Raw genomic sequence first — 17,536 nt, 5'->3', positions numbered from 1 at the left:
GGCAGGTCTCAAGAGACGTACGAGAACTCGCCCCAGTTGTACGACGACGTTGCTAGCGACTATACGGACGAAGCCATTTCTCTCATTTGCCGAGAGACAGTTAGAATAGCCTTCAGCTAAGTTAATGGCTACGACTTAGCAAGGCGCCATTAGCCTTAAATAGCTTGTATATAAAGAGTCACTTGTATCACCACAATCTCCAGATGTCTCATCAAGAACGATGTATACAAGGAAGTATTAAAAGTTAAGTATATTCCAAAGATACGTATTTTCTTTATCACATTCATTAAGTCTCCTGTTTCAGACCTCACTCCATCCTTCGTGAGTTAGCGCGTGCATCTTGGCCGCCTCTTTCAATTAGTGTGCGTAGTGTTGGCAAGTCTGCCGACACTACAGGGACTATGAAACAGTTTTGTAAATATCAATTGAAGAAACTTGTACATTTGAGGAAACCCTTTGATGAGCTCACACAGATAGATGCTTTAAAGAGAAGGTTGCCAACAGATGTGCAACGGGACATAGTTTATGGACCAGATGACAACATTGAACAATTTCTAAACTACGTGGACAAACTAGACAGGATTATAGACAAAGTGGGGATACCAAAAACCTATTTCAATTACACACAGAGAGTTTGGGATCATAGTTGGGGAAACACTAATTTTAACAGAAGGGAAAACAGTAGGTCCAACAACCATAGTTTTCATCATTGGGAACAAAACAGTCACAATAATAATATTAATTTCCATTCAAGGGAAAACTATAATTTCCATTCAAGAGGACAATCTGGGAACAACTGGAACAGAATTAATCACCGGGAGTCTGAAAACAGGAATTGGTGTGAACATAGTGACACCAGGATTCAAAATGCCATGGGAAGTCATGAAGTAAAAAATTAGCATGCGCTCCATTGTCGGTCCACAAGGTAAGGGCAAAAAGCATAGATAATAGATGGACGAATAACAGTGACTACACTGTACCAAAAGATACATCTGAAGTAATGAGTAGTTATCTTATGAATATGTACTACCCTCTAAACACAGTACCTGTTAAGAATGAACACATTGGTTGTAATAAAGAGGCAGAGGAAGTAATTGACTTAGCTGAATTTTATGAATAGGCAGAAACTTGTTGTTTGTCAGAGGACCTGCAGGTTAACGATTTACATGATTTAGGAATTGAAGCACTGTTGAGGGAACCAGGCGAGCAAATTGTTGACACTGATTTAATGAGCAAAGAATTAAATACACTTGGCTGTGAAAGCAACATTTTAAGTTTTCAGGAGAGAGAGGTTGATGATTGTAGTATTTGGGAAAATGAAATTTTAATAATACATGCTAATGGTGAGGCATATATTGTTTGCTAGAAAGAGGAAATGGAAGCATTAGGTGTGGGAAAAAATTATATACATGTTGTAGATGTACTCAAGGATGTTGTTAACAATTTAAGTGCTGTTAATGAAAGTGTCACAAGCAACAGGTTCTGTAATCCAACATCTTATGAAGGAACCTAGGTAGATGATAAAGATTCCCTGAACAGTAAAACTGACTGTGTAAGTAGTCTACCATTTGCAGTGAACAAAGGTGAATTATTTCTTTATAATATGTGGCTAAATAGTGATGCAATTAGAAATGATAGCAATTTTAGAAAAATGTTTCTTAGTATGTCTCAAATTTTATATCCTGATAGGTGGCAAAATACTAAACATATTATTGTTGAACAACTGTGTCTTAGTGATGAACAATGTTATACAGATGAAAATGTTTGGATTAATGAAATTATCAATGAAAGTGACAGTGCTAATGATGTGTATGTTAATGTAATGACCATAAGTAATAAAGGTGACAGTAATATAGGTAATTGTAAGTCAGGAAGTTATTGTTTTAGTGAAATTGAAAATTATTTGTTGTATGAATATGTTCAACCTGAAAAAGGTGATTACATATGTAGTCCATTCATTAGAGTAAAAGATGGTACCTGGGAAGGCAAGTGCCTTATAGACACATGGAGTCAAGTGTCGGGAATATCTGAAATACTAAGCAAAAAGCTGAAGTGCGAGAAAGATTACTTTGAAATGCCAGTCATTGGGGTGAAAATAAGAGGTGCTACAGAAAAACATAGTAAAACTGTGAAAAGTCAAACTTCGTTATCTTTTACAATTGAGGGAGTCACATTTACACTTGGATGCCTAACTATACCAGGACTCAGTGAGGACTGTATTCTTGGGATGTCATGGATTCGGAGTGTAGATGCAAGATTTGACTGGGGAGGACAAAAACTTGTCATAACAACATCAAATGGGGGTTTTATCTCCACCAAGTTTGTCATATCAAATACAGTTTTGTGTAATGATAAATGTCATACTATAAATCTTGTAAAAGAGAAAAGATATGTTGACAAACACATAACAGAGCTAGATTTAAGTGAAGTAGATTTCAAAACACTTGTAAACACCAAGATTTCAGAAGCTAGTGGTCTAAACGATGGGCAAAAAATGGAACTAGAGTCTTTGTTATGGGAATACACTGATGTCTTTAGCAACATTACAAGGAAAGTTAGTGGTTACCAATGTACTTTGCTATTAAGACGCCATGACCCATTTTTCATAAAACCATATGGTGTTCCCACAGCAAAATGTACATCAGTTGAGAAAGAATTACATAAGATGGAAGTGTGTGGCATTATTGAAAGGAGTATCAGCGCTTATAATAACCCACTGGTAGTTGTGACAAAGAGAGACCCGCCAGGGTAGCCGAGAGTGCTAACGCACTGCTTCCTGGACTCGGGTAGACGCGCCAACCCCTGGATCGAATCCGCCCAGTGGATTATCAACGAGATCCAGTGTGCCGGTCAGTCTGGATGTGGTTTTCAGGCGGTTTTCCACATCCCGCTAGGTGAATACCGGGCTGGTCCCCACATTCCGTCTCAGTTACACAGCTCATAGACATCTGAACACATTCACATTATTTACGGATTCCACTAGACACAAACAGTTGGGGTACACTATTTCCGTCCTGGGGGGTACGGGGTGGCAGCGGGAAGGGCATCCAGCCACCCCTTAAAATTAACATTCCAAATCCGATTAACCATAGCCAACCCTGTGTAACCGTGGGACATGGCGCACACGATAGAATAGTTGTGTCAAATGGAGATGGGGGAGTGAGAATAGTTCTTGACTCCAGGCCTTTAAACAAGATCTTATACAGGGAAACAGACCACACTGAAAACATCGATGAGCTGTTGCACAAGTTCAAGGATATAAAATTAATATCTAGTCTAGACTTAACCTCAGGCTTTCACCAAGTACCCCTAGCACCCAACTCTAGCAAATACACTGCCTTTCTATACAATGCCCGTTGCTATCAGTATTGTGTAGTCCCTTTTGGCCTGAACTCATCGGTAACAGAATTCATTAGAGCTTTAGACCATGTGCTTGGGCAGGAACTAGTATCCAAATTAGTGATTTATGTAGATGACATTTTAGTAACTGGACAAGATTGGAATGAGCATGTTAAGCTTTTGAGACAGGTGTGTGAGAAACTTAGAAGAGAGGGCATGACACTAAAACTAGAAAAGTGCAAATTTGCAGTACTTGAGTTAAAATTTTTGGGACATGTCATAACAGAAAAAGGAATTTTGGCAGATCCAGATAAAATTAAAGCTATTGCAGAGTTTCTTATACCCCATAACAGAAAACAACTGCATTTCGTTTTATGGGCTATGTGGCTTCTACAGAAAATTTGTAAGCAAACAAAGCTTAAACACACCCTGTCTAAGTAACTTGTTAAAGAAGGACACTGTTTGGATATGGAGTAAAGATTATCAAGAGGCTTTTGACAGAATAAAAAGGAACTGAATAACCAGAACCTGTTACAGAGACCAGATTTCAATTTACCTTTCTGTTTACATACTGACAGTAGTGATTATGGGCTAGGTGCCGAATTATTTCAAGTAAAAGAAGTCAATGGGGAGACAGTTCATTCCACAATTGCATTTGAAAGCAGAATGTTACTGAAGCATGAAAAGAACTGTACAGTCACAGAAAGAGAGTTATTAGCCATACAGCGGTCATTTTCAAAATTCAGGACGTATTTACTTGCACACAAGGTAATAGTGTACTCCGATCATAAAGCGTTAAGCTATTTACTTGAATGCAAGCTCTATAATGATAGGCTTACAAGATGGGCATTGTATTTACAACAATTCAACTTTGAAATTAAGTATATTAAAGGCACTGTCAACATAGTTGCAGATGCTCTATCAAGGCTACCAATAGGAGGGGAAACAGAAATTTTTGATCAGAATGAAGAAAAACAGTTTAAAATGAGGTATATTAAAGGGGTCACAGATGAAAAAGTTGTTACATCATTGTGTGATAAAATCAGGAGGAGACAGAACTGTGATACAAATTGGAAATTAATAAAGAGCTGCTTAGGGAAAAAGAACTATGAAAAATTAGACAATTACTATAAGGTGTTTAAAGGTACTTTTTTTAGGAGAACTGATGAAGACTCTGACAATTGTAAACTATGCTGGCCTGAGGATGAAGCTGAGAGTTTAATTAGGTATACTCATGAGACCTATGGTCATTGTGGCATTCAGAAGTGTATGCAGAAATTAAAAGAAAACATATACTTGTACAATATGGCCAAGAAAGTTAGAAAAGAATTGTCAACTTGTGATAAGTGCCAACGAGTCAAAGTAAGTAACTGAAAATGTCAAGGTGAAATGCAAAACATTACCCCTGCACAACCTCTAGACTTAGTCGCTGTTGATTTCTATGGGCCTCTTCCAGAGAGTAGGAGTGGCCACTGCTACATTTTTGTCATGGTGGATGTGTTTTCTAAACTAATCAAGTTGTATCCTATCAGAAAAGCCACAGGTAAAGAGATAGTTACAAAAGTTGAGAAAGACTATTTCTTAAATGTGGGGAAACCAAAAGCAATCTTGTCGGATAACGGTTCTCAGTTTTTGTCAAAAGTTTGGAAAGCCTTTGTTGATAAATTGGGAATCAAACATGTTCAAATATCTGTATATAATCCGTCGTCGAACCCAGCTGAGAGGTATATGCGCGTGATTGGTCATTTATGTTGTGCATATTGCAGTCATAAAACATCCTACATGGTACAACCATGTATGAGACTTTGAAGATGTCATGAACAGTTTGCAACACACTTCCACACGATTTTCACCTTATGAAATTATGTTTCATCTAAAACCAGACAACATTATCACTGATCTTGTAGAATTTCCACCATGCACAATGATGACTATGCGTGAACGTGAGGCCATAGTCAAAGAAACCATGATAAAACGGAGAAATTAGAAAGAGACGACATGATGGCAAGATCAAAGCAACCAAGTTTAAAGTTGGAATTATGTTTTAGTAAAATCACATGAGAAATCAAAAATTCTAACTTCTGAAATAAAGAAATTCTTTGATATATATACATGGGTCCATTTGAGATTGTAGAGCATCCACACCCTAATGCATACCGGTTGGTGTATCAGGAGAGTTCTCGGGCTAAGGAATTTTGTTTCATTCAATTTGTATAAACAAAAGGGGTAAAACTATTCTGAGAAAGTTAAAAGGTGACTCAACACTGGAAATTATGAAATGTTATGTATAAAAATTGTTTGATTTTGATACAGTTTTGTGTCCTTGAAAATGTTTATTACTTGCTTAAAATGTATTCACTGTATGAAGTGTTTGCAATGAATTTTCTCTGTGTAATATGCTTAATGTGTTAGTTCTTGATATTTCAATATGTTTATGCAATTTGAATGATATTTGATAGTTTGTGTAACCTTCTTACACCACACTCGTTGAGACATCATTTAAAATCCAAACCACTAATCAGCACGAAATCTGTATCGCAACAATTAAGTTTTCTTTTCATTTTTTTTAATCTTAAAGGCAGAGTCCTAATTACTACACACCTAAGTAATTGAAATGTCCAACTATACTAGGAGAGAATTGTTTTTAATAAACCACATGAATTACTGTATATTTGTTTCTCAACCACTGCAAAGCATAGGCAGTAATATTTTTTCTGATTTTTATATATACATACCATTCTAAAACTTTCATCCGTGATTCTACCCTTGCACTTTTACTGTGAATATGAACCCTTGTAACAGACTGACTGTAACTTTACTTTTGAAAACAATTTAATTTTTTGTTTATCCTTGGAGTATGTGATATAGTTTGTGATAAGACATTTTACACCCAATATGTTAATGCATTTGTATTACATTTTTATTGAATTTATTATTATTTAAAGGATCCTCTTTGGACCAGTCCATCCATACCTGTGTAGTATCACTCAGACAGATTGTGTAAACTTCTCCTACTAGACAAACATTACCAGAAGGATAAATATGTAATCCAGCCATGTACTTCCATATAAACATTATGTAACCAAAAGGTGATCTCTGTATGTGATTTTTAGATAACATGGCATTATAATCAATGAAGCAATACAAAGAGCTAAGCTGTGGAAATGAACATACTGTAGGACGAGCAGAAATCAGACCTACTAATGGAAGTCACCTAAGTGCAGATGAACACTGTAGGACATTACTGTGAGTAGTGAGAAAAGTGGTCAACAAAAGAAAATAAAACAAACCAGTAGTTAAAAGTTACAATTTTTCAATGGTTTAATGTGACGTGCTACAGCATTAGGGACTCTTCTAAGTGAGCATTGTAAATCTTCTTTTGTATTTCATTTACCTTAAGATTAACAATTGTATGTTTTCCTTTACTTTGTGTAACAATTTCAGTGTTAAACCAAATGTCATGCCAATCGCTATCCGCGGAAAGTTAGCGTAATTCAAAGAAAATAGACCTATTAAGAATTTTAATTTATTTAAAATCATATTCTTGGCAGTTCCATTATTCTGGTGTCAGAATTTTGTTTGCATGTTCATACTTACAAAATTCTTGAGGGGCTATTGTAATGGAACTGACAAATAGACTTCATTTTGTTATATTATACGGTACACTATAGTTGCATTAAAAAGCAATTTTTAATATAATACTAGGTTAGGTGTTGCGATCAATAATCGATGCTGAAACTGTACATTCTTTGTAGCTTATGACCGTGACCTTTGGTCTACAACGGGTTTTCAGCCACTTGAGTTTTGGCCATGGTTGAGTGTAGTTGTTTTCAAGTTTTGGCATTAAATATGTGTTTTTGTTACAAATAAACCATGGAATACTGCTTCATGATTTCGTGAGTCCAGTGATAATTAAAAACCCCACACCTTTTCTTGGACCCAGAGCAGCAAAGGAATCATTGCCTAGACAACAAGAAGCCACATGGACAATGCAGACTCAAAGTACTATACACTATACAGCCATTAGCCACACCGTAACGGTGTCCTTATGGAGATAACTTTTCCAGCATAGTAGAGTGGGTTCATGACAATGGGGAAAAAGCAGCAACTGCTCATACTAGTGCTGGATTCGGGAAGTCTTGCACCACCACAACCACATCTGAATAAACTGTAAGGTAAATTGATTAACATTAAATTTTGGGAAGCCTCAGTGCTTGTCATAGATCTCCAGCCACTGCACATTTTCTGTACAAACAATTAAAGACAAGTGGATTCTGGGACTACAGGTACCTCACAGTCTGCAATTGGAAACCCCCACTTTAATATCAATATAGTTCCTTTGTTCAGGAACATTTGTAGCATGCATGATTCCAGGAATAGACGATTTAAGAATGACAAAATCAGCTTATTCTGCACATTTTAATTCACTAGTAAGTTTTGGAATTATTTTTTGGGGAAACTCTTTAACTTTTACAGCCTACACAAGTGTGTTACGAAAATTAGTTGAAGAACACACTGCCGAATCACCCCCCCCCCCCCCCAAAAAAAAGGGTACTATTTTCACAAAATTTACTGAGTTGGATCTCACTCTCACCACATTTTCTGAAATTAAAGAAATGACACACACTCTCAAAAATTAAAGCTCCTCTGGAGCTGATTTTTCAAATAAAGTACTAACGAGCTGTTCTCACCTAATATGCACCACCCTTTCAATTTCCCACATAGGCTGGAAAAAGAGAGAGAGAGAGAGAGAGAGAGGCTGTTGTTAGATTGCTCTATAAGAAAAGTGAAGTGAGAGATGCCAATAATTATAGTTTCACTGCTGACAAAATTCTGGAGAAGATAATGTGCTAGTGGAGAAAATAATACTTTATTCTTAGAAACACAAGTAGTAATTGTGCTAATGCTATTTTTACTACAGAAACTGAGTTCAGTGACTATTTCACTTTGTAAAAATACAAGAAGCAAATCAGTAACTTAACTTAGTTTGCTTATTATCCACAGTAGGACACTGTTCCAATAATTAGTAAGACAGTACACTGCTTGATATTTTATTTTTGTATATAAGCTAGCTTTGGCTTTATTGCCTTCATCAGTACATCTGCAAACAATCATATTTATTTAAATTTTACATACTATGTAATTTATAAAGGCTTTTTACATTGGATATTGTACTCACATCCTGACATGTAGAGGGGCATATACGAAATTTGAGTAAACTATTACTGCTGTCTGTAGTTATTGGATGTATAATTTTTTCAGTAACATTTTAAAGTTGTTCAATGATTTGATGTTGCATGTATATTATAATACGTTTTTTATTATTTTGACAGTCATAGAAATTCAAGTTTGGCAGCTAGTTGTTTACTCAAAGTTATTTGTGTGTTGTGGGCCGTTTATCTATGGAAATGTTATTGGGAAAAAAGAGAGAGAGAGAGAGAGAGAGAGAGAGAGTGCACCACATGAAGAAAGGAGAAATTAAAGGTAACTTATGATTAATGTGAAAGACAATAATATGAATGGTCAGTATGTTCTCATATTTCTTACTGATGAACTGTGCTATACTTTTAAACTAACTGACTTGTTCCATTTTATATTGAGAAATCACAATTATGATCCACGGAAGATCCAAATAATGCACTGAAACTAAACTCAGCATTATATATTATGGGAAAGGTAAGTGACTCATAGTACACACAACTTGCTAACCAATTAAATAACTGAGCAGTCAGTAGGGACAGAGATAATTTATTTTATTTCATGGCCAACTGCAGTGCTTTTTTCCCATTTTTTGTGTTATTTTCTGCCTATTTTGGTATTATTTTCACCAAATTTAACATTGTTTTTGCCAATTTTGGTATTATGAGGATTGTTCAATAAATAGTGCTCAAATAGGTTTTCCTTTTGTTAACAATTCCAACAGATGGCAGGGCCATAGTGTACCATCAAAATGATGTCTATGCAAGACACTCATTACAAGCAACGTGCTGTTCTTAGTTGTGGAAAAAGAAATCATCGTGAACATCCATAAACATTAGTGCACAGTGTTGATAGTAAATGTTTGTGTGAATTGTATGGTAATGACGCAGTTGGCAGGAGTGCTGTTGGGCAATGGGTACAGACATTCAAGCACCAGGAAGTGCAGAAACTGAGCTCCGTGACTGGCCATGTTCAGGACATCCTGTCACAGCCACTGCTCTCAATACGTGCATCACAATTAGACAACTGGTTCTACAGCATTCGGTGAGCATTGGAAGTGTGTGTACAAATGACAAACCCTTGGATATGCAAGCTCAAGATGGGTTCCAAGAATGTTCACAACAGACCACCAGATTCAAAGACGAGCTATTTCTGCTGAACTGTTGGAGCAGATTGAGGCCAATGGAGAGGCTTTCCTGCCATAGGTCATTACAGATGATGAAGCCTGGGTACATACTTTATGCTGGAAACAAAAGGGAAATCTCTTGAGTGACACCAACTGCAATCACCCGAAAAGAAGCAATTCAAGCCAGTTCCCTCTGCTGACAAAATCATTACGACAGTCTTTTAGGATAGTGATAGTATCATTCTCATGGATTTATTGCCAAAAGAGTCCACTATTAATTCAGAGTCTGTGTGAAGACTCTGAACAAACTCAAGAACCATTTCAAATGTGTTTGGTCTAACAAGAATCCAAGAGAAATCTTGCTCGAACAAGACAATGCACACCCACACACAAGTGTCAAGACTTGGGTGCACAACACATAATTGGGTTTGACATCAATGCCTCATTCACCCTATAGCCCAGACATGGTGCCATCAGACTTCCACGTGTTTGGAACACTTACAGTTTCTCTAAGTCAGACACACTTTGGGATGATGAGAACATAATTCAAGTAGTGAAAACATGATTATGAGCGCAGAACAAGAGCTTTTACCAACAGGCAATACAACTCTTACAAAATTAAGGCACAATGCCATAGAACATGCTGGAAACTGCATAGGAAAATAATACATGTGAAACAAATGTTGGCTGACATTGTCATCAAATTCTAACACTGAAGAATAAATATATTCTGAGAAAAAAATTGTGGGGCACTACTTATTGAGCTACTCTTGCAGTTATTAATGGCTTATTTTTGAAGTACTGTATGTTCCTTACTTTTTTTTATTTCAATGTTTTTCTGTGTTATGTTGAGAATGAAAATATACTTAAAATTACATTATATTTATTGACATCACAGACACAATTTGTACATTATTAAGAATAATTTATTTACTGTGTATTAAACTCATCAAATCTAACCAACTAAAGAAAGAAAAAGTGACTTTGGAACCATACACCATTGAGTTTTTTTCTTTTCTTTTAAGCATTGTTATAACTACAAAGTTTTCTTCTGATTGTGAAACATTATGTTGTTGATCCATTAACACTTCAATATAGTGTCAGAACAGCTACCCAGAGTGTAAAGTTGATCACAAAAAACAGTCCCTCCATCACAACAACTAACATTTGGCAATGTCCTCATATTCTGCTGAGATGGAAAGTTACTTTTCCATCAAATTGTGAACTGAAACAAATCCCTTCAGAATATCTTACAAGGCTGAGACCTGCCATTCTAGTTGCATGTAACAGACTCTTTGCTATTTCAGTGTTAACAGAGTTCATTATCATTCCATGGTAGAAGCAAGAATCTAGACTTTTAACACAGACTTACATGGATTGGTGGCCATAAATGTTGATAGCCCAGTTTAAAGGTACAGGCCAGTGTATTTCAGCATTTCCTTCACTTCTGCCTGAAGTAATCATTACTGTACATATTTCAAAATCTTGATGGTTTAATTGTCAAACATTAATTTTCCAATAACTATGAAGCAATATCCACTTTTAACTTGGAATACAGGTTATGGTCTTATCTGGAGGCATTAGATTTTCTGATATTTTTGCAAAACAGATGTTACCAAATGCATTGAGGTCTGGGGAGATCTTTAACACAATATATAAGCTAAACTGCATATTTGTCTACTTCACAAGTACTACAAATCACCAAAAATGGGACTTTAGCTACATTAATATGTTAATCAACTTGGCACCTGTTTGACACATGACATCATGACAATGTCTCTCTGACATTAAAATGGAACACTGAGCATGTTTATTTCAATATTTGTTCAATATTATTTTTACTGTTTTGTGAATGATATGTGTGGTGACAATGTAACCTGTTGCATAGCCCATGGTCTAGGTTAAGTAGAAAGATGATTAGATTGATTTACCTGTGTGCAAAACTAACTTGCTGTATTTGGTGTTCTTCACATTTATAATTGTATGGAAATTTATGCACCACATTAAAGGTCTCTCACATGAACTATCATTTTTTGTACAACAATAACATTCAATTTGATCTAAAAAACAATTAAAATGAATGCATGAGTTTCTACATCTGCATTCATACTTCACAAATCATTGTAAAGCGCATCATAGAGGGCACATCCTGTTGTACCATGTATCAGTGTTTCTTCTATGGTGTAACACGTCAATCCTACGGAAAACATGTGCTGCTACTAAGCACTTAGGCCAATGAAAGATGTTTGTGGAAACCCAACACATTGTTTAGGTAGTCTTTAAGTACAGAACATCCAACTGTGTACACTTTGGTTTAATATATGGACAGATGAGATGTGAAAGCTGTCAGCTCAGGACACTGACAAGGGGCGACGGCGAATGTGCATCTCCACGTGCTCTGGAGGACCACATATGCTTTGGCACACATCACACAACACGATCTACAACTGAACGTATCTGGTAAGAGGCCACTTGCATTACTAATGTCCAGAAATGTCCAACTAAGTCAGGCAGGCCACTGTTTGTTCAATCCCTGTGATTTCCAATATTTTCACTAGGCCTGTTTTACAGAAAGTATTTCTGAAAGACAGAGTTGGCAAATAACTTGAGACACCATTACAAAAACCAGTGGAGAAACTGATCAAAATATAAGAAATTTGTTAAATAAGAAAGAACTTTTTGTATCATTGCAAGAAATTGGAAACCACCAGGGGACAGCATACCTGCAGTGACAAGAATTCCCTAGGCCTTTATGCTGAAGGTATACCAAGGCTTTCAAAGACACACACTAGCCCGACACTAGTCCACAAACAGATCTCCCATACCATTCCTCCATATAACCCAAAGCCTCCAACCACTCCTCAGAACAAGATACAAAAGAGTGCCCCCTTCGTTACCCAATACCACCCCAGACTGGAACAACTGAAGCCACATCCTTCATGTGGACTTTGATTACCTATCATCATGGCCTGAAATGTGGGACAGGATGATGTCCCTGTGGAAGACCCAGGTGCAAAACCTGCCCAATCCACCCACACAGCACTTCCTATTCCGGTCTTGTCACAGGTTTATCCTGCCCCTTCAGGGGCTGGGCCATATGTGAAAGCAGCCATGTTATTTACCAGCTCTGCTGCAATCATTGCACAGATTTTTATATTGGTATGACTACCAACCAGCTGTTCACAAGGATTAACGGCTGCCGCCAAACTGTGGCAAAAGCAAAGTAGACCAGCCTGTGGCACAACATGCAGCTTAACATAACACACTTGATTTCAATGACTGCTCCACTACCCAAGCCATCTGGATCCTTCTCTCTACCACTAGATTTTCAGAACTGCACAGACAAGAGTTATCCTCACAACACATTCTCCACTCCCGTAATTATCCTGGACTCAACCTATGGCAACATATTGTACCTACACTCTCCACAGAAATTTCCACCCCTTCTGTCCTATCATCTCCTCCATATTCTAATCTCCCACTCTGTTCATGTGCAGCCCTCTGTCAAACCACCTGCCCATCTTTCCCTGCTCCTCCCCTTTTTTGCTCCTTTTTTCCCCACCTACCTGCCCCGCAGCCTCCTGACACTGCACCTGTTAGCAGTCTAGTCCCTACTCGCTCCACCAGACTGTGTTCATCTCTCTCCCCATCCATGCACTTCTATACTTTCACCTTCCCTGTGAAATATGATATCCCGGCTAAGACACAAAGTTGAAATATGCTCACTATTTTTTATTTACTTAAATTTGGCATATTTCGTGGCAGTACCTTTTCCGTTAGATGTTTACAAGGCGATATTGGTCTTGGCTTCAGTTGTCTAGTGGAAGTATGATTCCACAATGCATCTTTGTCGGCTGCAGAAATGACCTGGTTCAATGTGTTTGCCTCATTTTTGGTGCTTCAAATACCATTTCTTCGAATGTAGTTTCTTCTTATAGTTTATATAAAAAAAATAGTAACATAATTCAAAATTATTTATGACGGCGACCTGCACATTGTTCTACCGTCGATACACACCAAGAGTCAACTGCCGACTGACTATAGTCAAAGATGACTCCAGCGTCAAAGACATTTTACACAACACACAATCTTCCACTTGTAATCAGTCTCTTTGCTATTCTTCGACACATTTACTAATAGTAATCAATATGCTTTCACTCTCAAAAATATAAGTAAATTAACATATAATAAGGCAAATTATAATAAAAATTCTGACAAAAAATATAAGAAAACATTTACAGTTTGGTATCATGTGTGTGTGTGTGTGTGTGTGTGTGTGTGTGTGTGTGTGTGTCTTTTATTGACAAATTCTGTGGCCAAAAGCTTTGTGCAAGTGTCTTCTAATTGTGCCTGTCTGTAACTTGACATGTCTTCTTTACAGTAAGTAGCAATCTGTCTTTTCCTACACTGTTGATATTCCTACCTGGAGTTTTCATAGTTTGATTTTCCACACTATTAAAACTCTCACTTGAGAACTCCACAGATCTTCACCGCTGAACATGTACATTTTAAGTTTAAACATTTGTCTACCTAGAAATTTGTTATTTAAATATGCTCCTTTGAGACCCTTAAATAAATTTAATATTAGTAATAAAAATATTTCAGTTAAAATTATAACTTTTGGCTGTGTACTTTTATTATTTTAAGAAAACATGAGACATGTACTACAGCTTCACAGTCTACATAATATGCTTTAAAAGCCCTTCTGAACAATGTTACAGATACTTTAATATACAAATGAAAATCCTATGTCTGTCAGAACAACAGTGTTTCTTGTTTTTAATCACATCTTATTTCAGTTTCAATTAAAAAAACTGCCCTGGTAACAGCTCCATCTAAAATTATTTTCAATATTTCAGAAACCACTGTTCGAGCCATAACAATTTAAGCTGATTTTCTATACTGCTACAAGTCAAGCAGTTATTAAATATTTTTCCCCATAAAGATACATTCTCTTTCTAGTATCTCGAAAATTGTTGAAAATTACCTCATTTTTTTTCTCCTCCCCCTTCCCCCCAATGTAATGCAATCCAAATGGGAAGCTTCAGACAAAGTGTAAGCTTTTTGAAATCTTGATGGGGCGAGAGTGACTTATGCAACTCGGCAACCAACAACTCTTTCAGAACTACGTGAACACATCGAGCAAACGTATCCCAGGACAGTATTAGCCACCTATACGTTCAATTGGATGCATGAGTCAGTGTATGCATTGCCACCTGTGGCTGCTACAACACGTGCTAATGTGGGTGTTTCTGCAGACGTCGATACCTCATACCCAGAACTGCTTTTGCTACTGATCTGTAGATGTAACCATTTCATGTACTCCATATGCCATGTTGCAACAATAAATCTTGAGTGAATTGGAAATCTCTAATATAGAGTACTAATTTTTTTCTGGCGGTGTATAATGATCTGTCTCTGAATGAATTAATCTTTGTTGGAAACTGATGGCAAGGTATCAAACTGTTTTGCATGATATGGAACATTAAGTAAATGGTCAAAAGTTGGAAAATATTTTGATGTGGACAATATTTCTGCCTCCAAACATTTTATTTAGAAAATAAAACAATTTGACCAATGATATTAGGCAAGGGAGGTTATTAATCATGACCAATAATCAAGTGTTGAAAGTCAGATCAGCAACAGGGTGGAATTGCAGTGTCAAATATTCTCTATGAGAATTTAAATGGTGCCATTCACAATCTCAAGTCAATGTGTCATTGGAATGGGACATCAATTTCAGCCATGCCGATATCCTCAGAGAGAATATTATGATGTTAATGGTCATGTGATCCTTTCCGCTCAACTTGTTTTCAATTATGTTGACTTTGCCATTTATTTATATCACTGCTCTGCTACAACACCTGCATCTGTTGTTGGATTTTGATATTTGTTTATTCTTTCTTGATGCTTCCTTTCATTACTAGATAAAGAACTTTAGTCATCTGAGCATTTTATGGTGAAAAACACAAAACTACAGTAATGCATACATCTGCACTATCTAGGAAGCATTCCATATTCAATATCTTTTATGTTAACACACACACAAAATTGTAGAGGATGAAGAAAAGTCAGCTGCATCAGTATCAATTCCCAGTGTTTACAGATACTTGTTTGCATGGACTTGCTATAAAGAAATCTGACATACACATAATGTAAATGATAAGTAAATAGTTTCTTCAGATACAATGCTGAAAATCAATAAAGTAAGACAAAAATCAAAGAACAAAGAGGAGAAAAAATAACACTAAAATCTGCATAAAATAACAGCAGTTAGTAACAAAATACAATGAGTTTTACCTTGTCAGTAACAATGACAAAGACAAATGTTCACCTGTACGAGATGGTGCTGAAGAAGGAGACAGTCTGGCTTTTCGAAGAAGGCCTGTGATAAGACCAGCTGTCAGAGAACTGATGAGTGTTGTCTTGCCTGAGCCGGTGCGTCCTAGAAACTTTACACTAAGTCGAGATGGGGGCTTTGAAGTTGGAATCAACTGCCTTATCAGTTCATCCCTCTAAATATTGAAATAAACAAGAAAAAAAGACATTCAATACCAATAAAATGGATGCTCTGACAGTCATTACATACTGTAGTTACAACTTAGTTTTGACATATCATAAAAACTTATGAAAGATGGGTTTTAAAACAAAATTTGTTCTGAAAACAATTATATGTTGCTAAAGGTCACTGATGCTATTACAACACAGCAAAAAAGAAACTCCCATGATTGATTATGTTTAATTTATATTAGGAGACAAAACTTTGGTAGTGGAAAGTTTTTTAATTAATGAATTAATATTTGTAACTTACATTTTTAAGTTTAGCAAGAAGGTTAGCAACATCATTGAAACCATGTTTTAAAGCTGTTATTTCAGCTCGTATTCCATCAGTATTCTTCTGATCAGTATTACATCCAGCAAGGCACAAACATCTGAAAAAGGAAAGAACGAAAGAAAGTTTAAGCAAGGTATATGGAAAAGGCACCAAAGAAAATTTAGATGGGGCTAGAGTGAACCATTTTGGACAACTTTATGAAACAAATGAGAAAATGTAAATGGGCTGCATTCAGTTATATTAAGATCTGTATAAAATACTATTTTCATTGAAATGGTCTGCTTTCCTTATTTCCAAAATGAATATAATTTACAGAAATGCTTCTAAAAATATGTAACGTAATTGTTGATACTCGATTTTTGTGTATGGCTTGCACGCTATCTCTCTATTATTCTGTGTTTTACTCCCCTGCAGTTCTCAAAGAGTTTGGCTTTGTCATTCTATTGATTTTAAAAATCTTAAGAGTTCCTATTCTTGTCAACAAGTTGCCGTCTGTGGCGTCCTCTTCCTGACTCTGCTTTACCTTAGCAGTGATAGTGCGCAAAATCTTTAAATATTTATTTCACAATAAATCATACTTCCCTTTACAGAAGCAGTCTGTAAATCTATGACAGTCACCAAGAAATAACTAAAAACTATTACAGTTACAACAGTGTATTACATTTACATGTATTTGTCAATCATTACTTTTCCACATGTGTCTATGACTTTCAGATAACTGCTGTAGTGTACAGTCGAGATGGCATGAGAAGATCCCTGACAGCCTGTATTGCTGTTGCCTGCTTCCTACCGTGAAGCATTAATGGCTGCAGGTAAAAACAGTAGCCAGCTACAAAGATACTTCAACATGTATACTCTGCAAACCACTGTGAGGGTATGCCCCACTGTACGAGTTATTATGGTTTCTTCCCATTCTATTCACATACTGAGCGTGGGAAGAATGATTGTCTGAATGCCTCTGAGCGTGCAGTAATTATTCTAATCTTACCCTCACAACCTCTGTATGAGCGACACACAGGGGGTTATGTATATCCCTA

The 17,536-nt window shown here is 36.5% G+C and overlaps 1 protein-coding gene across 1 annotated transcript in view; it reads right to left on the bottom strand.

The window, feature by feature from the left end:
- Positions 1-17,536, bottom strand: part of LOC126251853 (death-associated protein kinase dapk-1-like) — a 305,116-nt gene that overhangs the window by 114,603 nt on the left and 172,977 nt on the right. Inside the window, exons 13-14 of the mRNA XM_049952529.1 lie at positions 16,476-16,596; positions 15,999-16,179 (exon numbers count right to left, since the gene is read on the bottom strand). Of these exons, the coding sequence (XP_049808486.1) occupies positions 15,999-16,179; positions 16,476-16,596 (302 nt within the window). The remainder of the gene's footprint in view (positions 1-15,998; positions 16,180-16,475; positions 16,597-17,536) is intronic.

This window comes from Schistocerca nitens, chromosome 4, assembly GCF_023898315.1.
Source record: "Schistocerca nitens isolate TAMUIC-IGC-003100 chromosome 4, iqSchNite1.1, whole genome shotgun sequence".
NCBI classification, from domain to species: domain Eukaryota; kingdom Metazoa; phylum Arthropoda; class Insecta; order Orthoptera; family Acrididae; genus Schistocerca; species Schistocerca nitens.
This window is presented reverse-complemented; position numbering and strand designations above follow the sequence as displayed.